General features: G+C 54.1%; 1 protein-coding gene across 1 annotated transcript in view; it reads right to left on the minus strand.

Annotated features, from left to right (window-relative positions):
* Positions 1-5,669: 5,669 nt before the first annotated feature.
* LOC126484261 (uncharacterized) overlaps positions 5,670-22,906 on the minus strand; it is a 145,420-nt gene continuing 128,183 nt past the window's right edge. Inside the window, exon 3 of the mRNA XM_050107680.1 lies at positions 5,670-7,415. Coding sequence (XP_049963637.1) covers positions 5,670-7,415 — 1,746 coding nt within the window. The remainder of the gene's footprint in view (positions 7,416-22,906) is intronic.

Below are 22,906 nucleotides of genomic sequence, written 5' to 3' on the forward strand. Positions count from 1 at the left end.
TCCATTTATACATTTATGTTCACGTTTTATGAAACGAAACCAGCTTTGCTTGCTGCCTTCGTTTGAGCGTTTTATAGCTCCTACATTAAGTAAAAAATTTGTGTCCTTTTCATTCTCACTGAAAGCTATTATTGTGAATGTTTTCTATAGGCTTAGAGGGAACGCTACTTCCATAGTGGACTTTAGTTAGCACAACAGTAATCTTTCGAACCGCTATTCACGGAATCATCTGAGTTTTCCTGTTTCGAAAATTTCGAACGAAATGCAAACTTCGTTGGTTCAAATGGCTCTGAGCACCATGGGACTTAACTACTGTGGTAAGGACATCACACACATCCATGCCCGAGGCAGGATTCGAACCTGTGACCGTAGCAGTCGCGCGGTTCCGGACTGCGCGCCTAGAACCGCTAGACCACCGCGGCCGGCAAACTTCGTTGGAATGAATGTCCAAGATATTAACCAATAAACAACACGTACGTCGGTCTTCAGGAAAAGTGGGTAATTTCAATTGCATACCACGTTCTGTATATTTCATCTTTGCAAAGTTGAAAGCATTAATCGGATTCTACATTGCTGTGAAATCTGGAACCTGCTGAAAGAAAAATTCTATTAGGGTGCATATAACAAGAAGACCAAAGAAATTTAATTCCAGCTTAACTCAATTGTTAACACTTAGCGATAGCATGAAGGCAATTGCTATTATGGATATTAAATGAGCTGGAAATTCGAGTGGCCGGTCGGAGTGGCCGAGCGGTTCTAGGCGCTATAGTCTGGAACCGCGCGACCACTACGGTCGCAGGTTCGAATCCTGCCTCGGGCACGGATGTGTTTGATATTCTTAGGTTAGTTGGAATTATGTCCCATAGTGCTCAGAGCCGTTTGAGCCATTTGCAAAAAAACGGTTACATCAAGGTAAGTTTCTCAATAATAAGTAACGTTAATGTAAGTTGTCAGGCTACGTGACGTAGTACGTACGGTTGTGCTACTATTTCAGTAATATCGCTTGCTATAATAGACTGGGCACTGCTTTGCTATTGTTCCGGTAGAATAAATGCTAATTTCCCAAACTTCTGATAAGTATATACGCATGGTTTATACAGTTTCCGACGCAGTAGATGGGACTGAGAATGGGACAAAAATATTCACTCTGTAGTTCGAAGAAAATTTATTGCAGCAGAAATATGGAAAATAATACTACATGGCAGAAGATAGAAAGCACGTTTCATTTATTATAGTCACCGAATTTTGCAGCGGTGACATTATTCTCGTAGTTTGTAGGGTCTTGCTCACGGTCAACGCTTGGGATAGAGGAAGGGAGGCTGCTGTCTGCGTACCCCGACACGTGGAGTTCTTGCCATATTCTTGACCTCTCTGGCTTATGGTTTATATGTCCATCACAACATTGAAAATGTTTTTTGGGTTCGCATATAAGGCCAGGTCTAATTATTTTTGCCGTTGCTGTCATGGATTTAAAGAAATCAGTTTCGTCCTCAGTTTCAGGCTCCATTAGCTTGTCGATAAATTTAGAAAAAGTCTGTCTATCTTGACGTCTTTCTTTAACGAGTTCCCGTAGCATACTGTTACCCACTAGTTTTGTTTTCTTTGCTGCGGGTCTATGGACAGATGGAGGAGAGCTGTCAGGTTCTGGAACGGTTCTTTCTGCACTGAAAGCATTGAAGCTGTGGAGTCAACCTCTGGTTGGTGGCTGTCGTCTGTTGCCAGTCCCTCTTCATTAGACTCAATAAATTCCGTGTTGAATTTGGAAAACGTTTTCCTTTCGTCCTCCAGTCTGTCTCCGTACACGGATCTTTCCTTCGTGGCTGCTGATCCAGTTGTCGCAGACATTTCAAGCTTCCTGTATCTCCTAAAATGATCTCCGATGTTTCTCCATCGCCCTTTGAATTGCACACCTGAAATCACAAGCGTAAAAAATCTTGAAAAGAGCGAACAGTTAAACTTCGTCTAAACACGTTGTATTTGTAACGTTAGCATTGTTGTTCTATTTCAGAAATGTTGTTATGTATTGAATTTTGTGAGAGTTTCAAATTCGGGTGCTTACTTTTCATCCAAAGTAATTTACCCCCATAATTTTTTCAGGTATCTTGCAACTCGGGAATCTTTCCATTCTCTACAATTCTCACATCGCATTTCAGTGTCTGCAATAAGTACATTTGTGCCCCATGTTCTCGAGGCACTTGAAGCACAGTCACCTAAATTTTTACCTCCTCCTGAGGAGATAGACTGGGGAAGGAACGCAGAAGAATTCTGGACTCGTTGGAAATTTCGTAATGCTGTTGCTGCACATGTTAGGATTGTAGCATCTAAGAAAACGGGGAGTCTATACTGCAACTACAAAGGCTAATTTCCAGTAGTTCTCCTGGGCACGGTGGATGCGAACTACTTCCTGCTGTTGACGTGGGCTCTTATAGCAAAGAGGGAGACGCCGGAATGTTCAATAAATGGGAAATTGGGAGACTAGTACAAAACGAATCACTTTTCCCGTCGCCACAGGTATTGCCACAATCGAACATGCTGTTGACTCATGTCAACTTTGCGACGAGGCCTTCAGATTAGAGGAACATATGATGAAACGCTATTGTAAATAACAAACACTAGAAGATGCACGTAAAAGAAACTTCAGTTACCAGTTAAGCAAAGCAAGACGAGTTTCTGAGAACGCTTTTTGGTATCATGTGTTCCACATTCAGAGTTTTCTTTACCCCTATATATGTAGAAGTTGAATCTGTAGACAAAGTGATTTCAGTTTGCAGCTGCTTGCACGAATACGTTTAGAGAGGAATACCAGTCCGCACAGCCTTACAACGCAGATCTATCAGAAATTAATGTACTGCTCAAGGACAATGTGATACCCTTGGCAGGAGTTGGTGGTTGCGCCAAAGCTGGGGGATTCGCTGAGAGAAGCGGATTCACTAATTACTTCAATGGATCGAATTTTAATCGACGTTCACAGTACTAATCACAGAAACAACATTCGCCTCATGACAACTATGGTTAAAAAATTAGTACAAATATATTTATGAATGTATTACAATGGGCATAATAAAAGATATTTCCTTGTTTTTATTTTTTCTATAACAACTGTGTTAAAAACTGTTGTCCGTGCGCGCGGAACGAACAGTGGAGCTGTCTGTCGTCTGGCTGCTGCCCAGTTCGACTACCCCCACTCCTCCGGCCGAGTAGACTGCTGCGACGTGGCGCGCGCGACAGGCTCCAGGCTCCTTCCGAAGCACGCGGGGCGTTCCTCGCAGGCGCAGGCCGCTCCTGCACTGCGTTGTCTGCACCCCAGGAAAACGGTCTCGTTTTTTGCCTTGTGCGAGTGGGCAGCGGGGTCACGCACCCGCTTTACGCAACACGCTGCGGCAAATTCCCGCAGGTAGAAAACTGCAGCTTAAGAGGCTTACGAAGGTACCATTAACTAATGGACGGTTTCTTAGAAAACTCCAAAAAATGTTTTTTTATCCCTTTTACGTACAAAAGCCGTGTCGCGGATTGTCAGACGGCTATTCACAGAAATGACTGAAATTTTTGCGGTACGTTCGTAAGACCCCGGTCTCGAAGAACCACGAAAATTCTTTTGAAATCGTTATCGGTTTCCGAGATACAGGGGTTCAACGCTAATTCACATGTACACGTAAAACACACGTGTAAATTTCTATGTGATGCAAAATCTAAATAACAAATAGCCACAGCAAATTTTTCAAATTTGAAGGTTGTATTCTCTATGCCTAGGTATTCGTGTACAAGTGCCATTTTCCCGTATTCAAAAATCTACATCAATTATTGAGAAAAACCCAAAAAACATGGTGTTTCGATACCAGAATCGAGCCGCAGATTCCAACACGGCTATGCACAGCAAATGGATGGAGCTTTTACGGTATATTCCTAAAATTCGGCTCTCTAAATCCTTGAAAATTTTCTTTATACCTTTATCCGTTTCCGAGATACAGACGTTCAAATTTACCTACCTCTACACGTAAAATATCCACGTAAAAGCCAGGTAGGGCGACAACACGGTTTATAAAGTGCCGTAGGACGGAAAAATATTCTGTAAAGTGTCTCGGTTACGATTAGAAGTGTTCTGGGAACCAAGTCATGCAGTACTGAAACACATGCAAGACTTTTGTGAACATTAATTCCGGTATAAGGTGCAGCATTATAAAAAAAATATTTTTGCATTATTTCAGTTTCAAATAAGTAAAACACACAAATTTTAGTAACTCATCAATTTCATTTCATTTCATGAGTGACATGCCCTACTTTGGTAGGAAAAAAAAAGGAACCAGCGGCAAAATGCGAATATGGTCCTCTTTACCAGACTCTGACTGAAAATTGTGGTACGGTCGCCTCATTCTACTTTCCTCATCAACTTAAAAAAATTTCCCAGAATGTTTTGGCATGTAAACGTAATAGCGCTTTCTTACGCTGAGAGAGAAGTTAACAGTGGCAGTGGGAAAGAGAGGTAATAGGCACTGGAAGACAGTAGGCAGTGGTCATAGAATAGAAAGTGCGACAGGGACAATGGGCGTGTGCGAGTAAGAGACAGACACAGTGGCAGTGGGACATAGTTGATAGTGACAACACAGGGCTAGACGAGGTGTGAAAGAGACAGAGCCACAGGATGAGGAATAAAGAGGGGTAACTAGAAGAGGCTGAGAATCAGTGATAATGAGTGTGTGTGTGTGTGTGTGTGTGTGTGTATGAAAATGACAACGAGGAAGACAGGGATAGTGACAGTGAGATAAGGCTGTAGCAGTAGAAAGGAATGAATGAGACAGCATCAGTAACAAACAACGAGAGGAAGACCATGAAAGAGAGGGGAGAAAGTGGCAGTAGGACAGAAGGGGACAGTGGCTGCGAGACAGGAGGCGGTGAGAGAGAGACAGGAAGAGATCACGACAGTGAGTTGGACTGAATGAGTGTGTGAGAATGGACAACTGGCAGTTGATGGGTATGAGCGATTTACACTAATGGATTAGTCCATGTGAGCGGGTAACTGTTAGGGGAGCTTGTGGGAGCGAGAGGAGTTGCATGTCAAAAAGGACGTATGTCCTTTTGGCAGAAATTTTGGGAAAATTTTGATAGGTGCTGAGGCAGGTAGCATAAAGCAGCTGGTTCCCCACCTTTCAGTGAGAGTTTTGTTTTAGACAGAAGCATGTTCGTCTTTTCTGTGCTTCGATAAGATGAATTTTATTCCGGTTCATGGACAGAGTTGTATAACATACTGCCCTTAAGACATTTGCCACCAAGTGTGACCCAAGTTTTTGTAGCCAGATTCATGCACCTAAAAGTCGTGACTCCGTTTCATTAACTTTTGTACATCTGGCGATATGGTGGTGGTGCGAGAGACAAATAAATGCGTTCATGTAAAACACACCACGAATCCCCCCTGCGGGTCCGGGGGTTAGACTAGGCCCGAGGTCTTCCTGCCTGTCGTAAGAGGCGACTAAAAGGAGTCCATCCCCCTCAAGGGGGTAGTTAGCGCCTGCGTCTGGAGACTGACGGTCCCACGACCTATATTTGTGGTCTTTTTGGTTTTTCACTTCTCGTTTCTTCCTTCTCTGGTAGGTTCCTTTCTTTGTTCTTCTCCATCTCACTGTCTTCCTTACTGTTTCCCTTGCCTTCTTTCCCTTGCCTTCTTTCCCTTGCCTTCATTCCCTTGCCTTCATTCCCTTGCCTTCTTTCCCCTTGCCCTCTCTTTCCCCTTGCCCTCTCTTTCCCCTTGCCCTCTCTTTCCCCTTGCCCTCTCTTTCCCCTTGCCCTCTCTTTCCCCTTGCCCTCTCTTTCCCCTTGCCCTCTCTTTCCGCCGCCCGGCCCTCTCTTTCCGCCGCCCGGCCCTCTCTCTTTCCGCCGCCCGGCCCTCTCTCTTTCCGCCGCCCGGCCCTCTCTCTTTCCGCCGCCCGCCGCCCCTCTCTCTTTCCGCCGCCCGCCGCCCCTCTCTCTTTCCGCCGCCCGCCGCCCCTCTCTCTTTCCGCCGCCCGCCGCCCCTCTCTCTTTCCGCCGCCCGCCGCCCCTCTCTCTTTCCGCCGCCCGCCGCCCCTCTCTCTTTCCGCCGCCCGCCGCCCCTCTCTCTTTCCGCCGCCCGCCGCCCCTCTCTCTTTCCGCCGCCCGCCGCCCCTCTCTCTTTCCGCCGCCCGCCGCCCCTCTCTCTTTCCGCCGCCCGCCGCCCCTCTCTCTTTCCGCCGCCCGCCGCCCCTCTCTCTTTCCGCCGCCCGCCGCCCCTCTCTCTTTCCGCCGCCCGCCGCCCCTCTCTCTTTCCGCCGCCCGCCGCCCCTCTCTCTTTCCGCCGCCCGCCGCCCCTCTCTCTTTCCGCCGCCCGCCGCCCCTCTCTCTTTCCGCCGCCCGCCGCCCCTCTCTCTTTCCGCCGCCCGCCGCCCCTCTCTCTTTCCGCCGCCCGCCGCCCCTCTCTCTTTCCGCCGCCCGCCGCCCCTCTCTCTTTCCGCCGCCCGCCGCCCCTCTCTCTTTCCGCCGCCCGCCGCCCCTCTCTCTTTCCGCCGCCCGCCGCCCCTCTCTCTTTCCGCCGCCCGCCGCCCCTCTCTCTTTCCGCCGCCCGCCGCCCCTCTCTCTTTCCGCCGCCCGCCGCCCCTCTCTCTTTCCGCCGCCCGCCGCCCCTCTCTCTTTCCGCCGCCCGCCGCCCCTCTCTCTTTCCGCCGCCCGCCGCCCCTCTCTCTTTCCGCCGCCCGCCGCCCCTCTCTCTTTCCGCCGCCCGCCGCCCCTCTCTCTTTCCGCCGCCCGCCGCCCCTCTCTCTTTCCGCCGCCCGCCGCCCCTCTCTCTTTCCGCCGCCCGCCGCCCCTCTCTCTTTCCGCCGCCCGCCGCCCCTCTCTCTTTCCGCCGCCCGCCGCCCCTCTCTCTTTCCGCCGCCCGCCGCCCCTCTCTCTTTCCGCCGCCCGCCGCCCCTCTCTCTTTCCGCCGCCCGCCGCCCCTCTCTCTTTCCGCCGCCCGCCGCCCCTCTCTCTTTCCGCCGCCCGCCGCCCCTCTCTCTTTCCGCCGCCCGCCGCCCCTCTCTCTTTCCGCCGCCCGCCGCCCCTCTCTCTTTCCGCCGCCCGCCGCCCCTCTCTCTTTCCGCCGCCCGCCGCCCCTCTCTCTTTCCGCCGCCCGCCGCCCCTCTCTCTTTCCGCCGCCCGCCGCCCCTCTCTCTTTCCGCCGCCCGCCGCCCCTCTCTCTTTCCGCCGCCCGCCGCCCCTCTCTCTTTCCGCCGCCCGCCGCCCCTCTCTCTTTCCGCCGCCCGCCGCCCCTCTCTCTTTCCGCCGCCCGCCGCCCCTCTCTCTTTCCGCCGCCCGCCGCCCCTCTCTCTTTCCGCCGCCCGCCGCCCCTCTCTCTTTCCGCCGCCCGCCGCCCCTCTCTCTTTCCGCCGCCCGCCGCCCCTCTCTCTTTCCGCCGCCCGCCGCCCCTCTCTCTTTCCGCCGCCCGCCGCCCCTCTCTCTTTCCGCCGCCCGCCCCTCTCTCTTCCCCCCCCGCCCGCCCCTCTCTCTTCCCCCCCCCGCCCGCCCCTCTCTCTTCCCCCCCCCGCCCGCCCCTCTCTCTTCCCCCCCCCCCGCCCCTCTCTCTTTCCCCCCCCCGCCCGGCCCTCTCTCTTTCCCCCCCCCGCCCGGCCCTCTCTCTTTCCCCCCCCCCGGCCCCTTCTCTTTCCCCCCCCCCCGGCCCCTTCTCTTTCCCCCCCCCCCGGCCCCTTCTCTTTCCCCCCCCCCCGGCCCCTTCTCTTTCCCCCCCCCCCGGCCCCTTCTCTTTCCCCCCCCCCCGGCCCCTTCTCTTTCCCCCCCCCCCGGCCCCTTCTCTTTCCCCCCCCCCCCGGCCCCTTCTCTTTCCCCCCCCCCCCCGGCCCCTTCTCTTTCCCCCCCCCCCCGGCCCCTTCTCTTTCCCCCCCCCCCCTGGCCCCTTCTCTTTCCCCCCCCCCCCCCCGCCCCTTCTCTTTGCGTTCTCTGGTCTCCGCCTCGGCGTTTGAGACAGTGTGTCCTCTCTCTCCCTCTCCCACTCTCTCTTATTTTATTTCTTCTTCTTCCTTCCTCCCTGTGCGTGCCTGAAGGCCGACCCACACGTTCACACGCGTAGCCAGTGACGGGGTAACGAGTAATTCCCCGCCCTGGGTAGAGAAGTACGGCACGCAAGTACCCCCTTGTAAAGGCCAGGCCCAGGTGGGGTGATTGCCTGAGCTGATACCTTCTGACCATGCCGATTGGTCCCTCCGTCTGTTTCTCGGGAGGTGTGACCTGAGGTGTAGACATTCACCTAAGGCGGGAGTGCCCTCTGAGAGGGTCACCTTAAGGAAGGAGAGCGCCATCGGAGACGCTGGCAATCATGGGGGATTCCTCCGCAATGGATTTCTCTTCTTCTCTCTCAACTTCTGCCCACAAACGGAAACATGACCAGCCCCCAGTGACGAAAGTACTACCACCTACCCCACAGTTCCTCGTCGTTTCTCGATCTGAGGATGGAAAGGATTTTTCCTCTGTCAACCCTTTCGTTATCCAGAAGGGCGTAGATGCCATAGCCGGATCTGTCAAATCTTGTACCTGGTTGCGTAATGGTACCTTATTACTAGAAACTGAGTGTGCCTTTCAGGCACAGAAACTGCTTCGGGCCACACTCCTGTACACGTTCCCTGTCCGGGTGAAGGCTCACCGAACCGTGAAGTGGTCTCGTGGTGTGGTCTATACTAGATCCCTCGACGGATTGACTGACGAGGAGATTCAATCTTTCCTCGCTGAGCAGGACGTGACGGCTGTCCATAGGGTCATGAAAAAGGTCAACAATGACCTTGTACCGACCTGGACACTTTTCTTGACCTTTGATAGTGTTAAGCTGCCATCGCGCATCAATGCGGGCTACGAGGTTATTTCTGTTCGCTCCTATGTCCCGACACCTACGCGCTGCTGCCAGTGTCAGCGTTTCAATCACACTCGACAGTCTTGTTCCAATGCGGCTAAATGTGTCACTTGTGGCAGGGATGCCCATGAGGGTGACTGTCCACCTCCGTCTCCTCGCTGCGTGAACTGAAGTGTTAGGGTGACCATGCCGCATCCTCCCGCGACTGTCCCGTCTATAAGGAGGAACGCTGTATCCAAGAAATTCGGGTCAAAGAGAAAGTGTCCACCTCGGCTGCTCTCAAGCTATTGGCTAGTAGGAAGCCCACGCTGCTCCCAGCGGGGAAATACAGTACTGTCCTCGCCTCTCATCGGACTACCAGGGAGGTGGCAACCCAGACATGCGATCTGACCTTCAGCACCATGGTCGTCCGTTCGGCCAATGCTAAGATCGCGCGGTCGACGTCTCTCTTCCTCCCATCACCCCACAGACACCAGCCCCTTCATCAGCTTCCGCTAAGACGAAGACCCAGAAGTCAGATGCACGAGCCTTCAAGGAGGAACCGTCCCGTGCAGACTTCCTACGGACCTCGACCTCCCAGCCATCGACCGGTACTTCCACCAAACGACCTTCCAAGAAGGCTCATAGGAAGCACAGTTCTTCTTCTCCGCCACGGCGCATTTCTTCTCCTGCGCCACCCTGCGGTTGCCGCCCCAGGCCGCAATCCGTTTCACCTGGCCGCACCGCTGGTAGCCGAACATCTGGCTGTTCACCGGCGGAGGAAGCTCCCCCTCCCGGCCATCTTACCAAGATGGCCGATGAACCTATAGAACCAATGGACGATGACTGTCCACCTACTGATAGCGGCGGCAGTGCTCGCTCGAAGCCAGGCCCTCAGCGGCCTTCGAGGTGACCCCTTCTTTCATCTTCCTTTTCTTCTTACGATGGCACTTATTCACTGGAATACTCGCAGCATTCGCTCCAACCGAGAGGACTTGAAGTTGCTGCTCCGCTTGCACCGTCCGCTCGTCCGCTAGTTGGACCATCTCCAAAGCAGACTGGGGGCTCTTCTCTTCCAGGGCGACCTTTCAGGATCAAACCTTCACAAGCTGCGATCGTCAGGTCGCACACCTCACGGAAGTCATTCTCACTGCTGCTGAATATTCCATCCATCATCCTACTTCTCCACGTCGCGTACCGGTCCCCTGGTGGACCGCAGCATGTAGAGACGCTTTACGTGCTTGTCGACGTGCTTTACGCACCTTTGAACGCCACCCTACAGTGGCGAATTGTATCAATTATAAACGATTACAAGCACAGTGTCGTCGTATTATTAAAGAAAGCAAGAAAGCCAGCTGGGCTGCTTTCACAAGCACCTTCAGCAGTTTTACTCCTTCTGTTGTCTGGGGTAGCCTGCGCCGGGTATCTGGCACTAAGGTCCACTCACCAGTTTCTGGCTTGACGGTCGCGAATGACGTCCTTGTGGCCCCTGAGGATGTCTCCAATGCCTTCGACCGCTTTTTCGCAGAGGTTTCGAGCTCCGCTCATTACCACCCTGCCTTCTTCCCCCGCAAACAGGCAGAGGAGGCTAGGCCACCTAACTTCCGCTCCTCGAATCGTGAAAGTTATAATGCCCCATTCACCATGCGCGAACTCGAAAACGCACTTGGCCGATCACGGTCCTCCGCTCCAGGGCCTGATTCTATTCATATTCAGATGCTGCAGAACCTTTCTCCTGCGGGTAAAGGTTTTCTTCTTCGTACTTACAATAGCATCTGGATTGAGGGACATGTTCCCGCATGCTGGCGCGAGTCTATTGTTGTCCCGATCCCTAAGCCAGGGAAGGACAAGCACTTGCCTTCCAGTTATCGACCCATCTCGCTTACCAGTTGTATCATACCCCCTGCGGGTCCGGGGTAAGAATAGGCCCGAGGTATTCCTGCCTGTCGTAAGAGGCGACTAAAAGGAGTTTCAACCGTTTCGGCCTTCCATGTGATGGTCCCCCTTGGGGTTTGACCTCCATTTTTCAAAATTCTACAGAAGTACAAGCCTTTTGGGGAAGGACACCTTACGTGGTGTACCACTGGTCCTAAGTGCACTAAGACCTTGGCACTCAGCATTGTACCGGCGTTGTAACCATACCCACTATTCCTCAATTTTGGGCCTAAACGCCTGATGGGTTGTACAAGTTACGCCCATAGTGCGTCCCCATCTGCACCAGCGATTATGATGAACTTTCCATGGCACCAGAAATCCAGCACGGTAGCCAGCCCGTTGTGGTCGGGTCGTCATGTAACCTTTAGGTTGTAGCCCCCTGACAACACAGGGATCATACTGCCGATACCTGAGCTGCACCCTCCCCACGTCGGCCAAGGAGTAGATGCCCGTCTCCTTGGGGCATCAGGACTCTCGGCAACGGTCATCCTGCCAGGTGGCACTTGCTGAGGCTGGGTGGCGCCCGTGGGGGAGAGCCCCTGGTCGGAGTGGGTGGTATCGGGGCGGACGTTAGCAGATGAAACGTCAACACGTATCAGGTCGCTCTGTGGCCGAGTCTTTCAAAAGAAAAGGTACCGTTTCTAGTTCTGGTTCTCCTGGCCTTTCCCCCTTGGCCACTCCCTGGGAGGAGGGACAGGCCTGCCGGCTTGGGGCGAAGTACTTCCCCCGCTATTTGGTCTGTTCTCGAACCGATGGGGGGACGTTCGCCACCTCCAAGCCCATATTCTTTGTTCAGCACATTGAGGACATCTTTGGGGAAATCGAGGCTCTCCGCAAGATGCGTTCAGGGTCCATTCTTATCAAGACCACCTCCGCCACACAGTCGGTGGCGCTCCAGGCGTGCGACCGCCTAGGGGACATCCCAGTGTCCATTGTCCCGCATCTGGCACTGAATAGGACGCAGGGGGTTATTTTTCATCGTGACCTCCTGCTCCAATCTGCTTAGGAGCTCAGGGCCAACCTGGAGCGCCGAGGCGTGGATTTCGTCCAGCGAGTCCAGCGCGGCCCCAAATGCCGTCGCATCGACACCGGGGCCTTTATCCTCGCCTTCGAGGGGGACATTCTCCCAGAGAAGGTAAAGGTGATGTGCTACCGGTGCGACGTGTGACCTTACGTCCCGCCTCCTATGCGCTGTTTTCTGTGTTTGCGCTTTGGGCACATGTCGTCACGGTGTGAGGCTGAGCCCCTTTGTGGCGATTGTGGACGTCCTCTTCGTGAGGAACATACATGCACCCCACCACCTCGGTGCACTAATTGTCCTGGCACCCACTCGCCTAGATCCTCAGACTGCTCCGCATATCGGAAGGAGAAGAAGATACAAGAACTCAAAACTTTGGATCGGCTCTCTTATTCAGAGGCCAGGAATAAGTATGACCGCCTCCATCCCGTGCCATTGACCACTTCGTTTGCCTCAGTTGTGTCCACTCCTTCCGCGGTATCCTCACCCCTCTCCTGTCCCCCCTCCGCCCATCAGGGGGCTCTGCCTTCACCTCCCAAATCCCTCCCTTCCAAATCCTCCTCCCCCATGGCCCCCACCCCCTCTGCCCCAGGGGCCACCCTTCTTCCTCCTCCTCTCCCCCCGCCACCTGAGGAGCGATCCTCTTCTCAGGTGTCCATCGCAGAACCGTTCCGGACCCCAGCTTTCGAGGTCCGGCGTTCCAAAACAGACCCCATGCGTGAGAACCTTCTTTGGGTCCAGCCCACCATCCCTGTGTTTCCTCGGCCTTCCAAGAAGGCCTCCAAGAAGAAGACTCTATCCCCCTCTCCACCCCGGCGCGTTTCGTCTGACACTCCATCCATGAGTCGCTGCTCCCGGCCGTCCTCAGTTTCACCGGGACGCTCTGCTGCCAGGCGCTCAGCTGGCCTCTCGTCAGCAAATGATGCTGCCCCTCCTACGCAACCAGGGACAGCGGCCGCAGCTGGCGACGACTCGATGGAACCGGATCCGCCTCCTGCCGGTTGTAGCGTTGTTCCCTCGCAACCTGGCCCTCCGCGGCCGTCGAGGTGATCAGCTCTTCCCCCATCTCGTTCCCCAACTTTTTGACTAGCGATGGCCTTGTTACATTGGAACATAAGAGGTATTCGATCTAATCGGAAGGAATTACAACTGCTCCTCCGCCTGCACTGTTCGCTCATCCTTGGTCTCCAGGAAACCAAGTTGCGCCCGACTGACCATATTGCCTTTACCCACTATACCTCGGAGCAGTATGACCTCACCCCTGTGGACGGTATCCCAGCTCATGGTGGGGTCATGTTGCTTGTTCGGGACGATGTCTATTACCATCCCATCCCATTGACCACCCCACTCCAAGCAATAGCTGTCCGTATTACTCTTTCTGCCTTTACTTTTTCAGTTTGTACCATCTACACTCCACCGTCATCTGCTGTTAGTCGGGCTGACATGATGCACCTGATCAGCTTCCCCCGCCGTTCTTATTGTTTGGCGACTTCAATGCCCATCATCCCCTTTGGGGCTCTCCTGCATCCTGTCAAAGAGGCTCACTCTTGGCGGATGTCTTCAACCATCTCAATCTTGTCTGCCTCAATACCGGCGCCCCGACTTTCCTCTCGGACTCTACTCATACCTAATCCCACTTGGACCTCTCGATCTGTTCTACCACTCTTGCCCGTCGGTTCGAGTGGTATGTCCTTTCTGACACCTATTCTAGCGACCACTTCCCCTGTGTCGTTCGTCTCCTGCACCACACCCCATCCCCACGTCCTTCGCGCTGGAACATACCGCAAGCTGACTGGGGCCTTTACTCCTCCCTGGCGACCTTTTCGGACCACGATTTTCTCAGTTGTGATAGTCAGGTCGAATACCTCACGGCTGTTATCATCAATGCTGCCGAACGTTCCATTCCTCGTACTACCTCTTCTTCACGTCGCGTTTCCGTCCCCTGGTGGAATGAGGCTTGTAGGGACGCTATCCGTGCTTGACGACGTGCTTTACGCACCTTTCGCCGCCATCCTACGTTGGCGAATTGTATTGAATACAAACGACTCCGAGCGCAATGCCGTAGAGTCATCAAAGACAGCAAAAAAGCTTGTTGGGCCTCTTTCACCAGCTCCTTTAACAGTTTTACTCCCTCTTCCGTCGTTTGGGGTGGCCTTCGCCAGCTGTCGGCCATTAAGGCCCACTCCTCGGTACCTGGCCTGACCTCAGGTAATGAGGTCCTTGGTGATCCTGTGGACGTCTCCAACGCCTTTGGCCGCTTTTTCGCGGAGGTTTCAAGCTCCGCCCATTACCACCCTGCCTTCCTTCCCAGGAAAGAAGCAGATGAGGCTCAGCGACCTTCCTTCCACTCGCTGAATCTGGAAACTTATAATGCCCCCTTTACTATGCGGGAACTCGAACGTGCGCTTGCACTGTCCCGGTCCTCTGCTCCGGGGCCGGATGCCATTCACGTTCAGATGCTGGCACACCTTTCTCCGGCGGGCAAAAGCTTCCTTCTTTGTACCTACAATCGCGTCTGGACCGAAGGTCAGGTCCCCATGCGTTGGCGTGACGCCGTCGTTGTTCCTATACCCAAACCCGGGAACGATAGACACCTTCCTTCTAGTTACCACCCCATTTCTCTTACTAGCTGTGTCTGTAAGGTGATGGAGCGCATTGTTAATGCTCGATTAGTCTGGATTTTTGAATCTCGACGACTACTTACTAATGTCCAATGCGGCTTTCGTCGCCGCCGCTCCGCTGTTGACCACCTTGTGACTTTGTCGACATTCATCATGAACAACTTTTTGCGAGGGCGCCAAACCGTATCAGTGTTCTTTGACTTGGAGAAGGCTTATGATACCTGTTGGAGAGGAGGTATCCTCTGCACTATGAACAGGTGGGGCCTACGTGGTCGCCTGCCCCTTTTTATTGATTCCTTTTTAACGGATCGAAAGTTTAGGGTACGTGTGGTTTCCGTATTGTCCGACGTCTTCCTCCAGGAGAATGGAGTGCCTCAGGGCTCCGTCTTGAGCGTAGCCCTTTTTGCCATCACGATCAATCCAATTATGGATTGTATTCCACCTAATGTCTCAGGCTCTCTCTTTGTCTATGACTTCGCGATCTACTGCAGTGCCCAGAGAACATGCCTCCTGGAGCGCTGCCTTCAGCGTTGTCTAGACAGCCTCTACTCATGGAGCGTGGCAAATGGCTTCCGGTTCTGTGAAGGGAAGACGGTTTGTATAAATTTTTGGCCATATAAAGCGTTCCTTCCGCCATCCTTACATCTCGGTCCCGTGGTTCTCCCATTCGTGGACACAACTAAGTTTCTAGGGCTCACGTTGGACCGGAAACTGTGTTGGTCTCCACATGTCTCTTATTTGGCGGCCCGTTGTACACGTTCCCTTAATGTCCTCAGAGTTCTTAGCGGTTCATCTTGGGGAGCGAATCGCACTGTCCTGCTTCGCTTGTGTCGGTCCATTGTCCGATCGAAGCTGGATTATGGGAGCTTCGTCTACTCGTCCGCTCGGCCATCCCTCTTACGCTGGCTCAACTCCATCCACCATCGGGGGATACATCTTGGGACCGGAGCCTTCTACACTAGTCCTGTCGAGAGTCTTTATGCTGAAGCTGCCGAATTACCATTGACCTACCGGCGCGACATACTGCTGTGTCGGTATGCCTGCCGGCTGTTGTCTATGCCCGACCACCCCACTTACCAGTCCTTCATCGCCGATTCTCTCGACCGTCAGTACGGGTTGTATGTGTCTGCCCTGCTGCCCCCCGGACTCCGCTTCCGTCGCCTGCTTCGACAATTGGATTTTGCCCTTCCTACCACCTTCAGAGAGGGTGAGAGCCCGACACCACCTTGGCTCCAGGCTCCGGTTCATATTTATCTCGACCTCAGCTCACTCCTGAAGGAGGGTACTCTGGCTGCAGTGTATTGCTCACGGTTTGTCGAACTTCGTGCTCGACTTGCCGGTCACACCTTTATTTACACCAATGTCTCCAAAACTGACGATGGTGTCGGCTGTGCCTTTGTTGTGGGGGCCGCCACCTTTAAATACCGGCTCCTCGACCAATGTTAGAGCTTTACGGCCGAGCTTTTTGCTCTCCATCAGGCCGTTCAGTATGCCCGCCGCGACCGCCATTCATCGTATGTACTCTGCTCTGACTCACTCAGTGCACTTCAGAGCCTTGGAGCTCCCTATCCGGTCCATCCCTTGATTCAACGGATACAGCAGTCCCTCCATTCTTTCGCTGATAATGGATCTCCTGTCAGCTTTCTGTGGGTTCCCGGACATGTAGGAGTGCCTGGGAATGAGGCTGCGGATGCTGCAGCCAAGGCTGCAGTCCTCCTGCCTTGGCCAGCCTCCCATTGTGTCCCGTAATCTGACGTTCGTGGGGATGTATGTAGGAGGCTTGTGTCGTTGTGGTGGGATGCTTGGTCATCCCTCCAAGGAAACAAGCTCCAGGCAGTAAAACCGCTCCCAACTGCTTGGACAACCTCCTCCCGACCATCTCGGCGAGAGGAGGTCCTTCTGACCAGGTTGCTCCCCCTGCGGGTTCGGGGGCAAGAATAGGCCCGCGGTATTCCTGCCTGTCGTAAGAGGCGACTAAAAGGAGTCTCAAATGTTTTGGCCTTAATGTGATGGTCCCCCTTGGGGTTTGACCTCCATTTTTCAAAATTCTACAGAAGTACGAGCCTTTTGGGGAAGGACACCTTACATGGTGTACCACTGGTCCTAAGTGCACTAAGACCTTGGCACTCAGCATTGCACCGGCGTTGTCACCATACCCATTATTCCTCAAATTGGGCCTAAACGCCTAATGGGTTGTCCAAGTTACGCCCATAGTGCATCTCCATCTGCACCAGCGATCATGATGGACTTTCCATGGCACCAGAAATCCAGCACGGTAGCCAGCCCGTTGTGGTCGGGTCGTCATGTACCCTCTAGGTTGTAGCCCCCTGACAACACAGGGATCGTACTGCCGATACCTGAGCTGCACCCTCCCCACGTTGGCCAAGGAGTAGATGCCCGTCTCCTTGGGGCATCAGGACTCCCGGCAATGGTCATCCTGCCAGGTGGCCCTTGCTGCGGCTGGGTGGCGCCCGTGGGGAGAGCCCCTGGTCGGAGTGGGTGGTATCGGGGCGGACGTTTCGCACATGAAACGTCAACACGTATCAGGTCGCTCTGCGGCCGAGTCTTCCAAAAGAAAAGGTACCATTTCTAGTTCTGGTTCTCCTGCCCTTTCCCCCTTGGCCACTCCATGGGAGGAGGGACAGGCCCGCCGGCTTGGGGCGAAGTACTTCCCCCGCTATTTGGTCTGTTCTCGAACAGATGGGGGGATGTTCGCCACCTCCAAGCCCATGTTCTTTGTTCAACACATTGAGGACGTCTTCGGGGAAATCGAGGCTCTCAGCAAGATGCGATCAGGGTCCGTTCTTATCAAGACAACCTCTGCCACACAATCGGCGGCACTCCAGGCGTGCGACCGCCTAGGGGACATCCCAGTCTCCATTGTCCCACATCTGGCACTAAATAGGATGCAGGGGGTTATTTTTCATCGTGACCTCCTGCTACAATCTGATGAGGAGCTCAGGGCCAACCTGGAGCGCCGCGGCGTGCATTTCGTCCGGCGAGTCCAGCGCGGCCCCAAAGACCGTCGCATCGACACCGGGGCCTTTATCCTCGCCTTCGAGGGGGACGTTCTCCCGGAGAAGGTAAAGGTGATGTGCTACCGGTGCGACGTGCGACCTTATGTCCCGCCTCCTATGCGCTGTTTTAGGTGTTTGCGCTTTGGGCACATGTCGTCCCGGTGTGAGGCTGAGCCCCTTTGTGGCGACTGTGGACGTCCTCTTCGTGAGGAACATACTTGCACCCCACCACCTCGGTGCCCCAATTGTCCTGGCGTCCACTCGCCTAGGTCCCCAGACTGCCCCGCCTATCAGAAGGAGAAAAAGATACAAGAAATCAAAACTTTGGATCGGCTCTCTTATTCTGAGGCCAGGAAGAAGTATGACCGCCTTCATCCCGTGTCACTGGCCACTTCGTTTGCCTCAGTTGTGTCCACTCCTTCCGCTGTATCCTCACCTCTATCCTGTCCCTCTTCCGCCTCCTCTGCCCGTCAGGGGGCTCTGCCTCCGCCTCCCAAATCCCTCCCTTCCAACTCCTCCTCCCCCGCGGCCCCCACCCCCCCTGCCCCAGGGGCCACCCTTCCTCCTCCTCCTCCCCCCACGCCACCTGAGAAGCGATCCTCTTCTCAGGCGTCCATCGGGGAAACGTTCCGGACCCCAGCTTCCGAGGTCCGGCGTTCCAAAACGGACCCCGCGCGTGAGGACCTACTTCGGGTCCAGCCCACCATCCCTGTGCCTCCTCGGCCTTCCAAGAAGGCCTCCAAGAAGAAATCTCTATCCTCCTCTCCACCCCGGCGTGTTTCATCTGACGCTTCATCCATGAGTCGCTGCTCCCGGCCGTCCTCAGTTTCGCCGGGACGCTCTGCTGCCAGGCGTTCCGCCGGCCTTTTGTCAGCAAATGATGCGGCCCCTCCTACACAATCAGGGACAGCGGCCGCAGCTGGCGACGAGTCGATGGAACCGGATCCGCCTGCCGTCAGTTGTAGCGTTGTTGCCTCGCAACCCGGCCCTCCGCGGCCATCGAGGTGACCAGCTCTTCCCCGTCTCGTTCCCCCAACTTTTTGACTAGCAATGGCGTTGTTTCATTGGAACATAAGAGGTATTCGATCTAATCGGGAGGAATTACAACTGCTCCTCCGCCTGCACTGTCCGCTCGTCCTTGGTCTCAGGGAAACCAAGTTGCGCCCGACTGACCGTATTGCCTTTTCCCACTATACCTCGGAGCGGTATGACCTCGCCCCTGTGGACGGTATCCCAGCTCATGGTGGAGTCATGTTGCTCGTTCGGGACGATGTCTATTACCATCCCATCCCATTGACCACCCCACTCCAAGCAATAGCTATCCGCATTACTCTTTCTGCTTTTACTTTTTCAGTTTGTACCGTCTACACTCCACCGTCATCTGCTGTTAGTCGGGCTGACATGATGCACCTGATCAGCTTCCCCCGCCGTTCTTATTGTTTGGCGACTTCAATGCCCATCATCCCCTTTGGGGCTCTCCTGCATCCTGTCAAAGAGGCTCACTCTTGGCGGATGTCTTCAACCATCTCAATCTTGTCTGCCTCAATACCGGCGCCCCGACTTTCCTCTCGGACTCTACTCATACCTACTCCCACTTGGACCTCTCGATCTGTTCTACCACTCTTGCCCGTCGGTTCGAGTGGTATGTCCTTTCTGACACCTATTCGAGCGACCACTTCCCCTGTGTCGTTCGTCTCCTGCACCACACCCCATCCCCACGTCCTTCGCGCTGGAACATACTGAGAGCTGACTGGGGACTTTACTCCTCCCTGGCGACCTTTCCGGACCGCGATTTTTCCAGTTGTGACAGTCAGGTCGAATACCTCACGGCTGTTATTATCAATGCTGCCGAACGTTCCATACCTCGTACTACTTCTTCACGTCGCGTTTCCGTCCCCTGGTGGAACGAGGCTTGTAGGGACGCTATCCGTGCTCGACGACGTGCTTTACGCACCTTTCGCCGCCATCCTACGTTGGCGAATTGTATTGAATACAAACGACTCCGAGCGCAATGCCGTAGAGTCATCAAAGACAGCAAAAAAGCTTGCTGGGCCTCTTTCACGAGCTCCTTTACCAGTTTTACTCCCTCTTCCGTTGTTTGGGGTAGCCTGCGCCGGCTGTCGGGCATTAAGGCCCACTCCTCAGTACCTGGCCTGACCTCAGGTAATGAGGTCCTTGTTGATCCTGTGGCTGTCTCCAACGCCTTTGGCCGCTTTTTCGCGGAGGTTTCAAGCTCCGCCCATTACCATCCTGCCTTCCTTCCCAGGAAAGAGGCAGACGAGGCTCGGAGACCTTCCTTCCACTCGCTGAATCTGGAGACTTACAATGCCCCCTTTACTATGCGGGAACTCGAACGTGCGCTTGCACTGTCCCGGTCCTCTGCTCCGGGGCCAGATGCCATTCACGTTCAGATGCTGGCACACCTTTCTCCGGCGGGCAAAAGCTTCCTTCTTCGTACCTACAATCGCGTCTGGACCGAAGGTCAGGTCCCCATACGTTGGCGTGACGCCGTTGTTGTTCCTATACCCAAACCCGGGAAGGATAGACACCTTCCTTCTAGTTACCGCCCCATTTCTCTTACAAGCTGTGTCTGTAAGGTGATGGAGCGCATGGTTAATGCTCAGTTAGTTTGGATTCTTGAATCTCGACGACTACTTACTAATGTCCAATGCGGCTTTCGTCGCCGCCGCTCCGCTGTTGACCACCTTGTGACCTTGTCGACATTCATCATGAACAACTTTTTGCGAAGGCGCCAAACGGTAGCCGTGTTCTTCGACTTGGAGAAGGCTTATGATACCTGTTGGAGAGGAGGTATCCTCCGCACTATGCACAAGTGGGGCCTACGCGGTCGTCTGCCCCTTTTTATTGATTCCTTTTTAACGGATCGAAAGTTTAGGGTACGTGTGGGTTCCGTATTGTCCGACGTCTTCCTCCAGGAGAACGGAGTGCCTCAGGGCTCCGTCTTGAGCGTAGCCCTTTTTGCCATCGCGATCAATCCAATTATGGATTGCATTCCACCTAATGTCTCAGGCTCTCTCTTTGTCGATGACTTCGCGATCTACTGCAGTGCCCAGAGAACATGCCTCCTGGAGCGCTGCCTCCAGCGTTGTCTAGACAGCCTCTACTCATGGAGCGTGGCAAATGGCTTCCGGTTCTCTGAAGAGAAGACGGTTTGTATCAACTTTTGGCGATATAAAGCGTTCCTTCCGCCATCCTTACATCTCGGTCCCGTTGTTCTCCCATTCGTGGACACAACTAAGTTTCTAGGGCTCACGTTGGACCGGAAACTGTGTTGGTCTCCACATGTCTCTTATTTGGCGGCCCGTTGTACACGTTCCCTTAATGTCCTCAGAGTTCTTAGCGGTTCATCTTGGGGAGCGGATCGCACTGTCCTGCTTCGCTTGTATCGGTCCATAGTCCGATCGAAGCTGGATTATGGGAGCTTCGTCTACTCGTCCACTCGGCCATCCCTCTTACGCCGGCTCAACTCCATCCACCATCGGGGGATACGTCTTGCGACCGGAGCCTTCTACACTAGTCCTGTCGAGAGTCTTTACGCTTAAGCTGCCGAGTTACCGTTGACCTACCGGCGCGACATACTGCTGTGTCGGTATGCCTGCCGGCTGTTGTCTATGCCCGAACACCCCTCTTACAAGTCCTTCTTCGCCGATTCTCTCGACCGTCAGTACGGGTTATATGTGTCTGCCCTGCTGCCCCCCGGAGTCCGCTTCCGTCGCCTGCTTCGACAATTGGATTTTGCCCTCCCTACCACCTTCAGAGAGGGTGAGAGCCCGACACCACCTTGGCTCCAGGCTCCGGTTCGTATTTATCTCGACCTCAGCTCACTCCCGAAGGAGGGTACTCCGGCTGCAGTGTATTGCTCACGGTTTGTCGAACTTCGTGCTCGACTTGCTGGTCACACCTTTATTTACACCGATGGCTCCAAAACCGACGATGGTGTCGGCTGTGCCTTTGTCGTCGGGTCCGCCACCTTTAAATACCGGCTCCTTGACCAATGTTCCAGTTTTACGGCCGAGCTTTTTGCTCTCCATCAGGCCATTCAGTATGCCCGCCGCCACCGCCATTCATCGTATGTCCTCTGCACTGACTCACTCAGTGCCCTTCAGAGCCTTGGGGCTCCCTATCCGGTCCATCCCTTGATTCAACGAATACAGCAGTCCCTCCATTGTTTCGCTGATAATGGCGGTTCTGTCAGCTTTCTGTGGGTCCCCGGACATGTAGGAGTGCCTGGGAATGAGGCTGCGGATGCTGCAGGCAAGGCTGCAGTCCTCCAGCCTCGGCCAGCCTCCCATTGTGTCCCGTCATCTGAGGTTTGTGGGGATGTATTTAAGAGGCTTGTGTCCTTGTGGTGGGATGCTTGGTCATCCCTCCAAGGAAACAAGCTCCAGGCAGTAAAACCGCTCCCAACTGCTTGGACAACTTCCTCCCGACCATCTCGGCGCGAGGAGGTCCTTCTGACCAGGTTGCGGATTGGGCATTGCCGGTTTAGCCACCGCTACCTGCTCTCCGGTGACCCAGCCCCGCAGTGCCCTTGTGGTCAGGCATTAACGGTGCGCCATGTTTTATTGTCGTGTCCCCGTTTTAGTCAATTTCGCGCTGTCCTGTCCCTGCCATCTACTTTACCAGATGTTTTAGCTGATGACGCTCGAGCAGCTGCTCGTATTCTGCGTTTTATAACATTAACTGGCTTGTCCAAAGACATCTAACCATTTTACTTATTTTATCTGCATCTTTGTCAGGTCCTTCTGGTGTCCCTTCCATCCCCTTGAGTTTTACTAGATTCCATGTGCTGTAACAACAGTGACTGGGCGCTAATGACCTCAGCAGTGGAGCGCCCTTAAACACCACCAAAAACAAAGAAAAAACCAGCTGTGTCTGTAAAGTGATGGAGCGAATGGTTAACTCCCGTTTGGTTTGGCTGCTCGAGTCTCGACGCCTACTTACCAATGTACAATGTGGATTTCGTAGGCGCCGCTCTGCTGTTGACCATCTGGTTACCTTGTCAACCTTCATTATGAATAACTTCTTGCGGAAGCGCCCGACCGCGGCTGTGTTCTTTGATTTGGAGAAGGCTTACGACACCTGTTGGAGGGCGGGCATTCTCCGCAACATGCTTACATGGGGCTTTCGCCGTCGCCTCCCTCTTTTTATTCGTTCCTTTTTAATGGATCGACAGTTCAGGGTACGTGTGGGTTCTGTCCTCTCAGACACTTTTCGCCAGGAGAATGGGGTGCCACAGGGCTCAGTTTTGAGCGTCGCTCTCTTCGCCATAGCGATCAATCCAATAATGGATCTATTGCAGCGCGCAGCGTACGTGTTTCCTGGAGCGCTGTCTTCAGCGTTCTCGTGACCGTCTTTACTCCTGGAGTGTCGCCAATGGCTTCCGTTTTTCTGCCGAGAAGACGGTCTGTATTAACTTCTGGCGCTACAAAGTGTTTCTCCCACCGTCCTTACGACTCGGTCCCGTTGCTCT

Source organism: Schistocerca serialis, chromosome 6, assembly GCF_023864345.2.
Source record: "Schistocerca serialis cubense isolate TAMUIC-IGC-003099 chromosome 6, iqSchSeri2.2, whole genome shotgun sequence".
NCBI lineage: Eukaryota > Metazoa > Arthropoda > Insecta > Orthoptera > Acrididae > Schistocerca > Schistocerca serialis.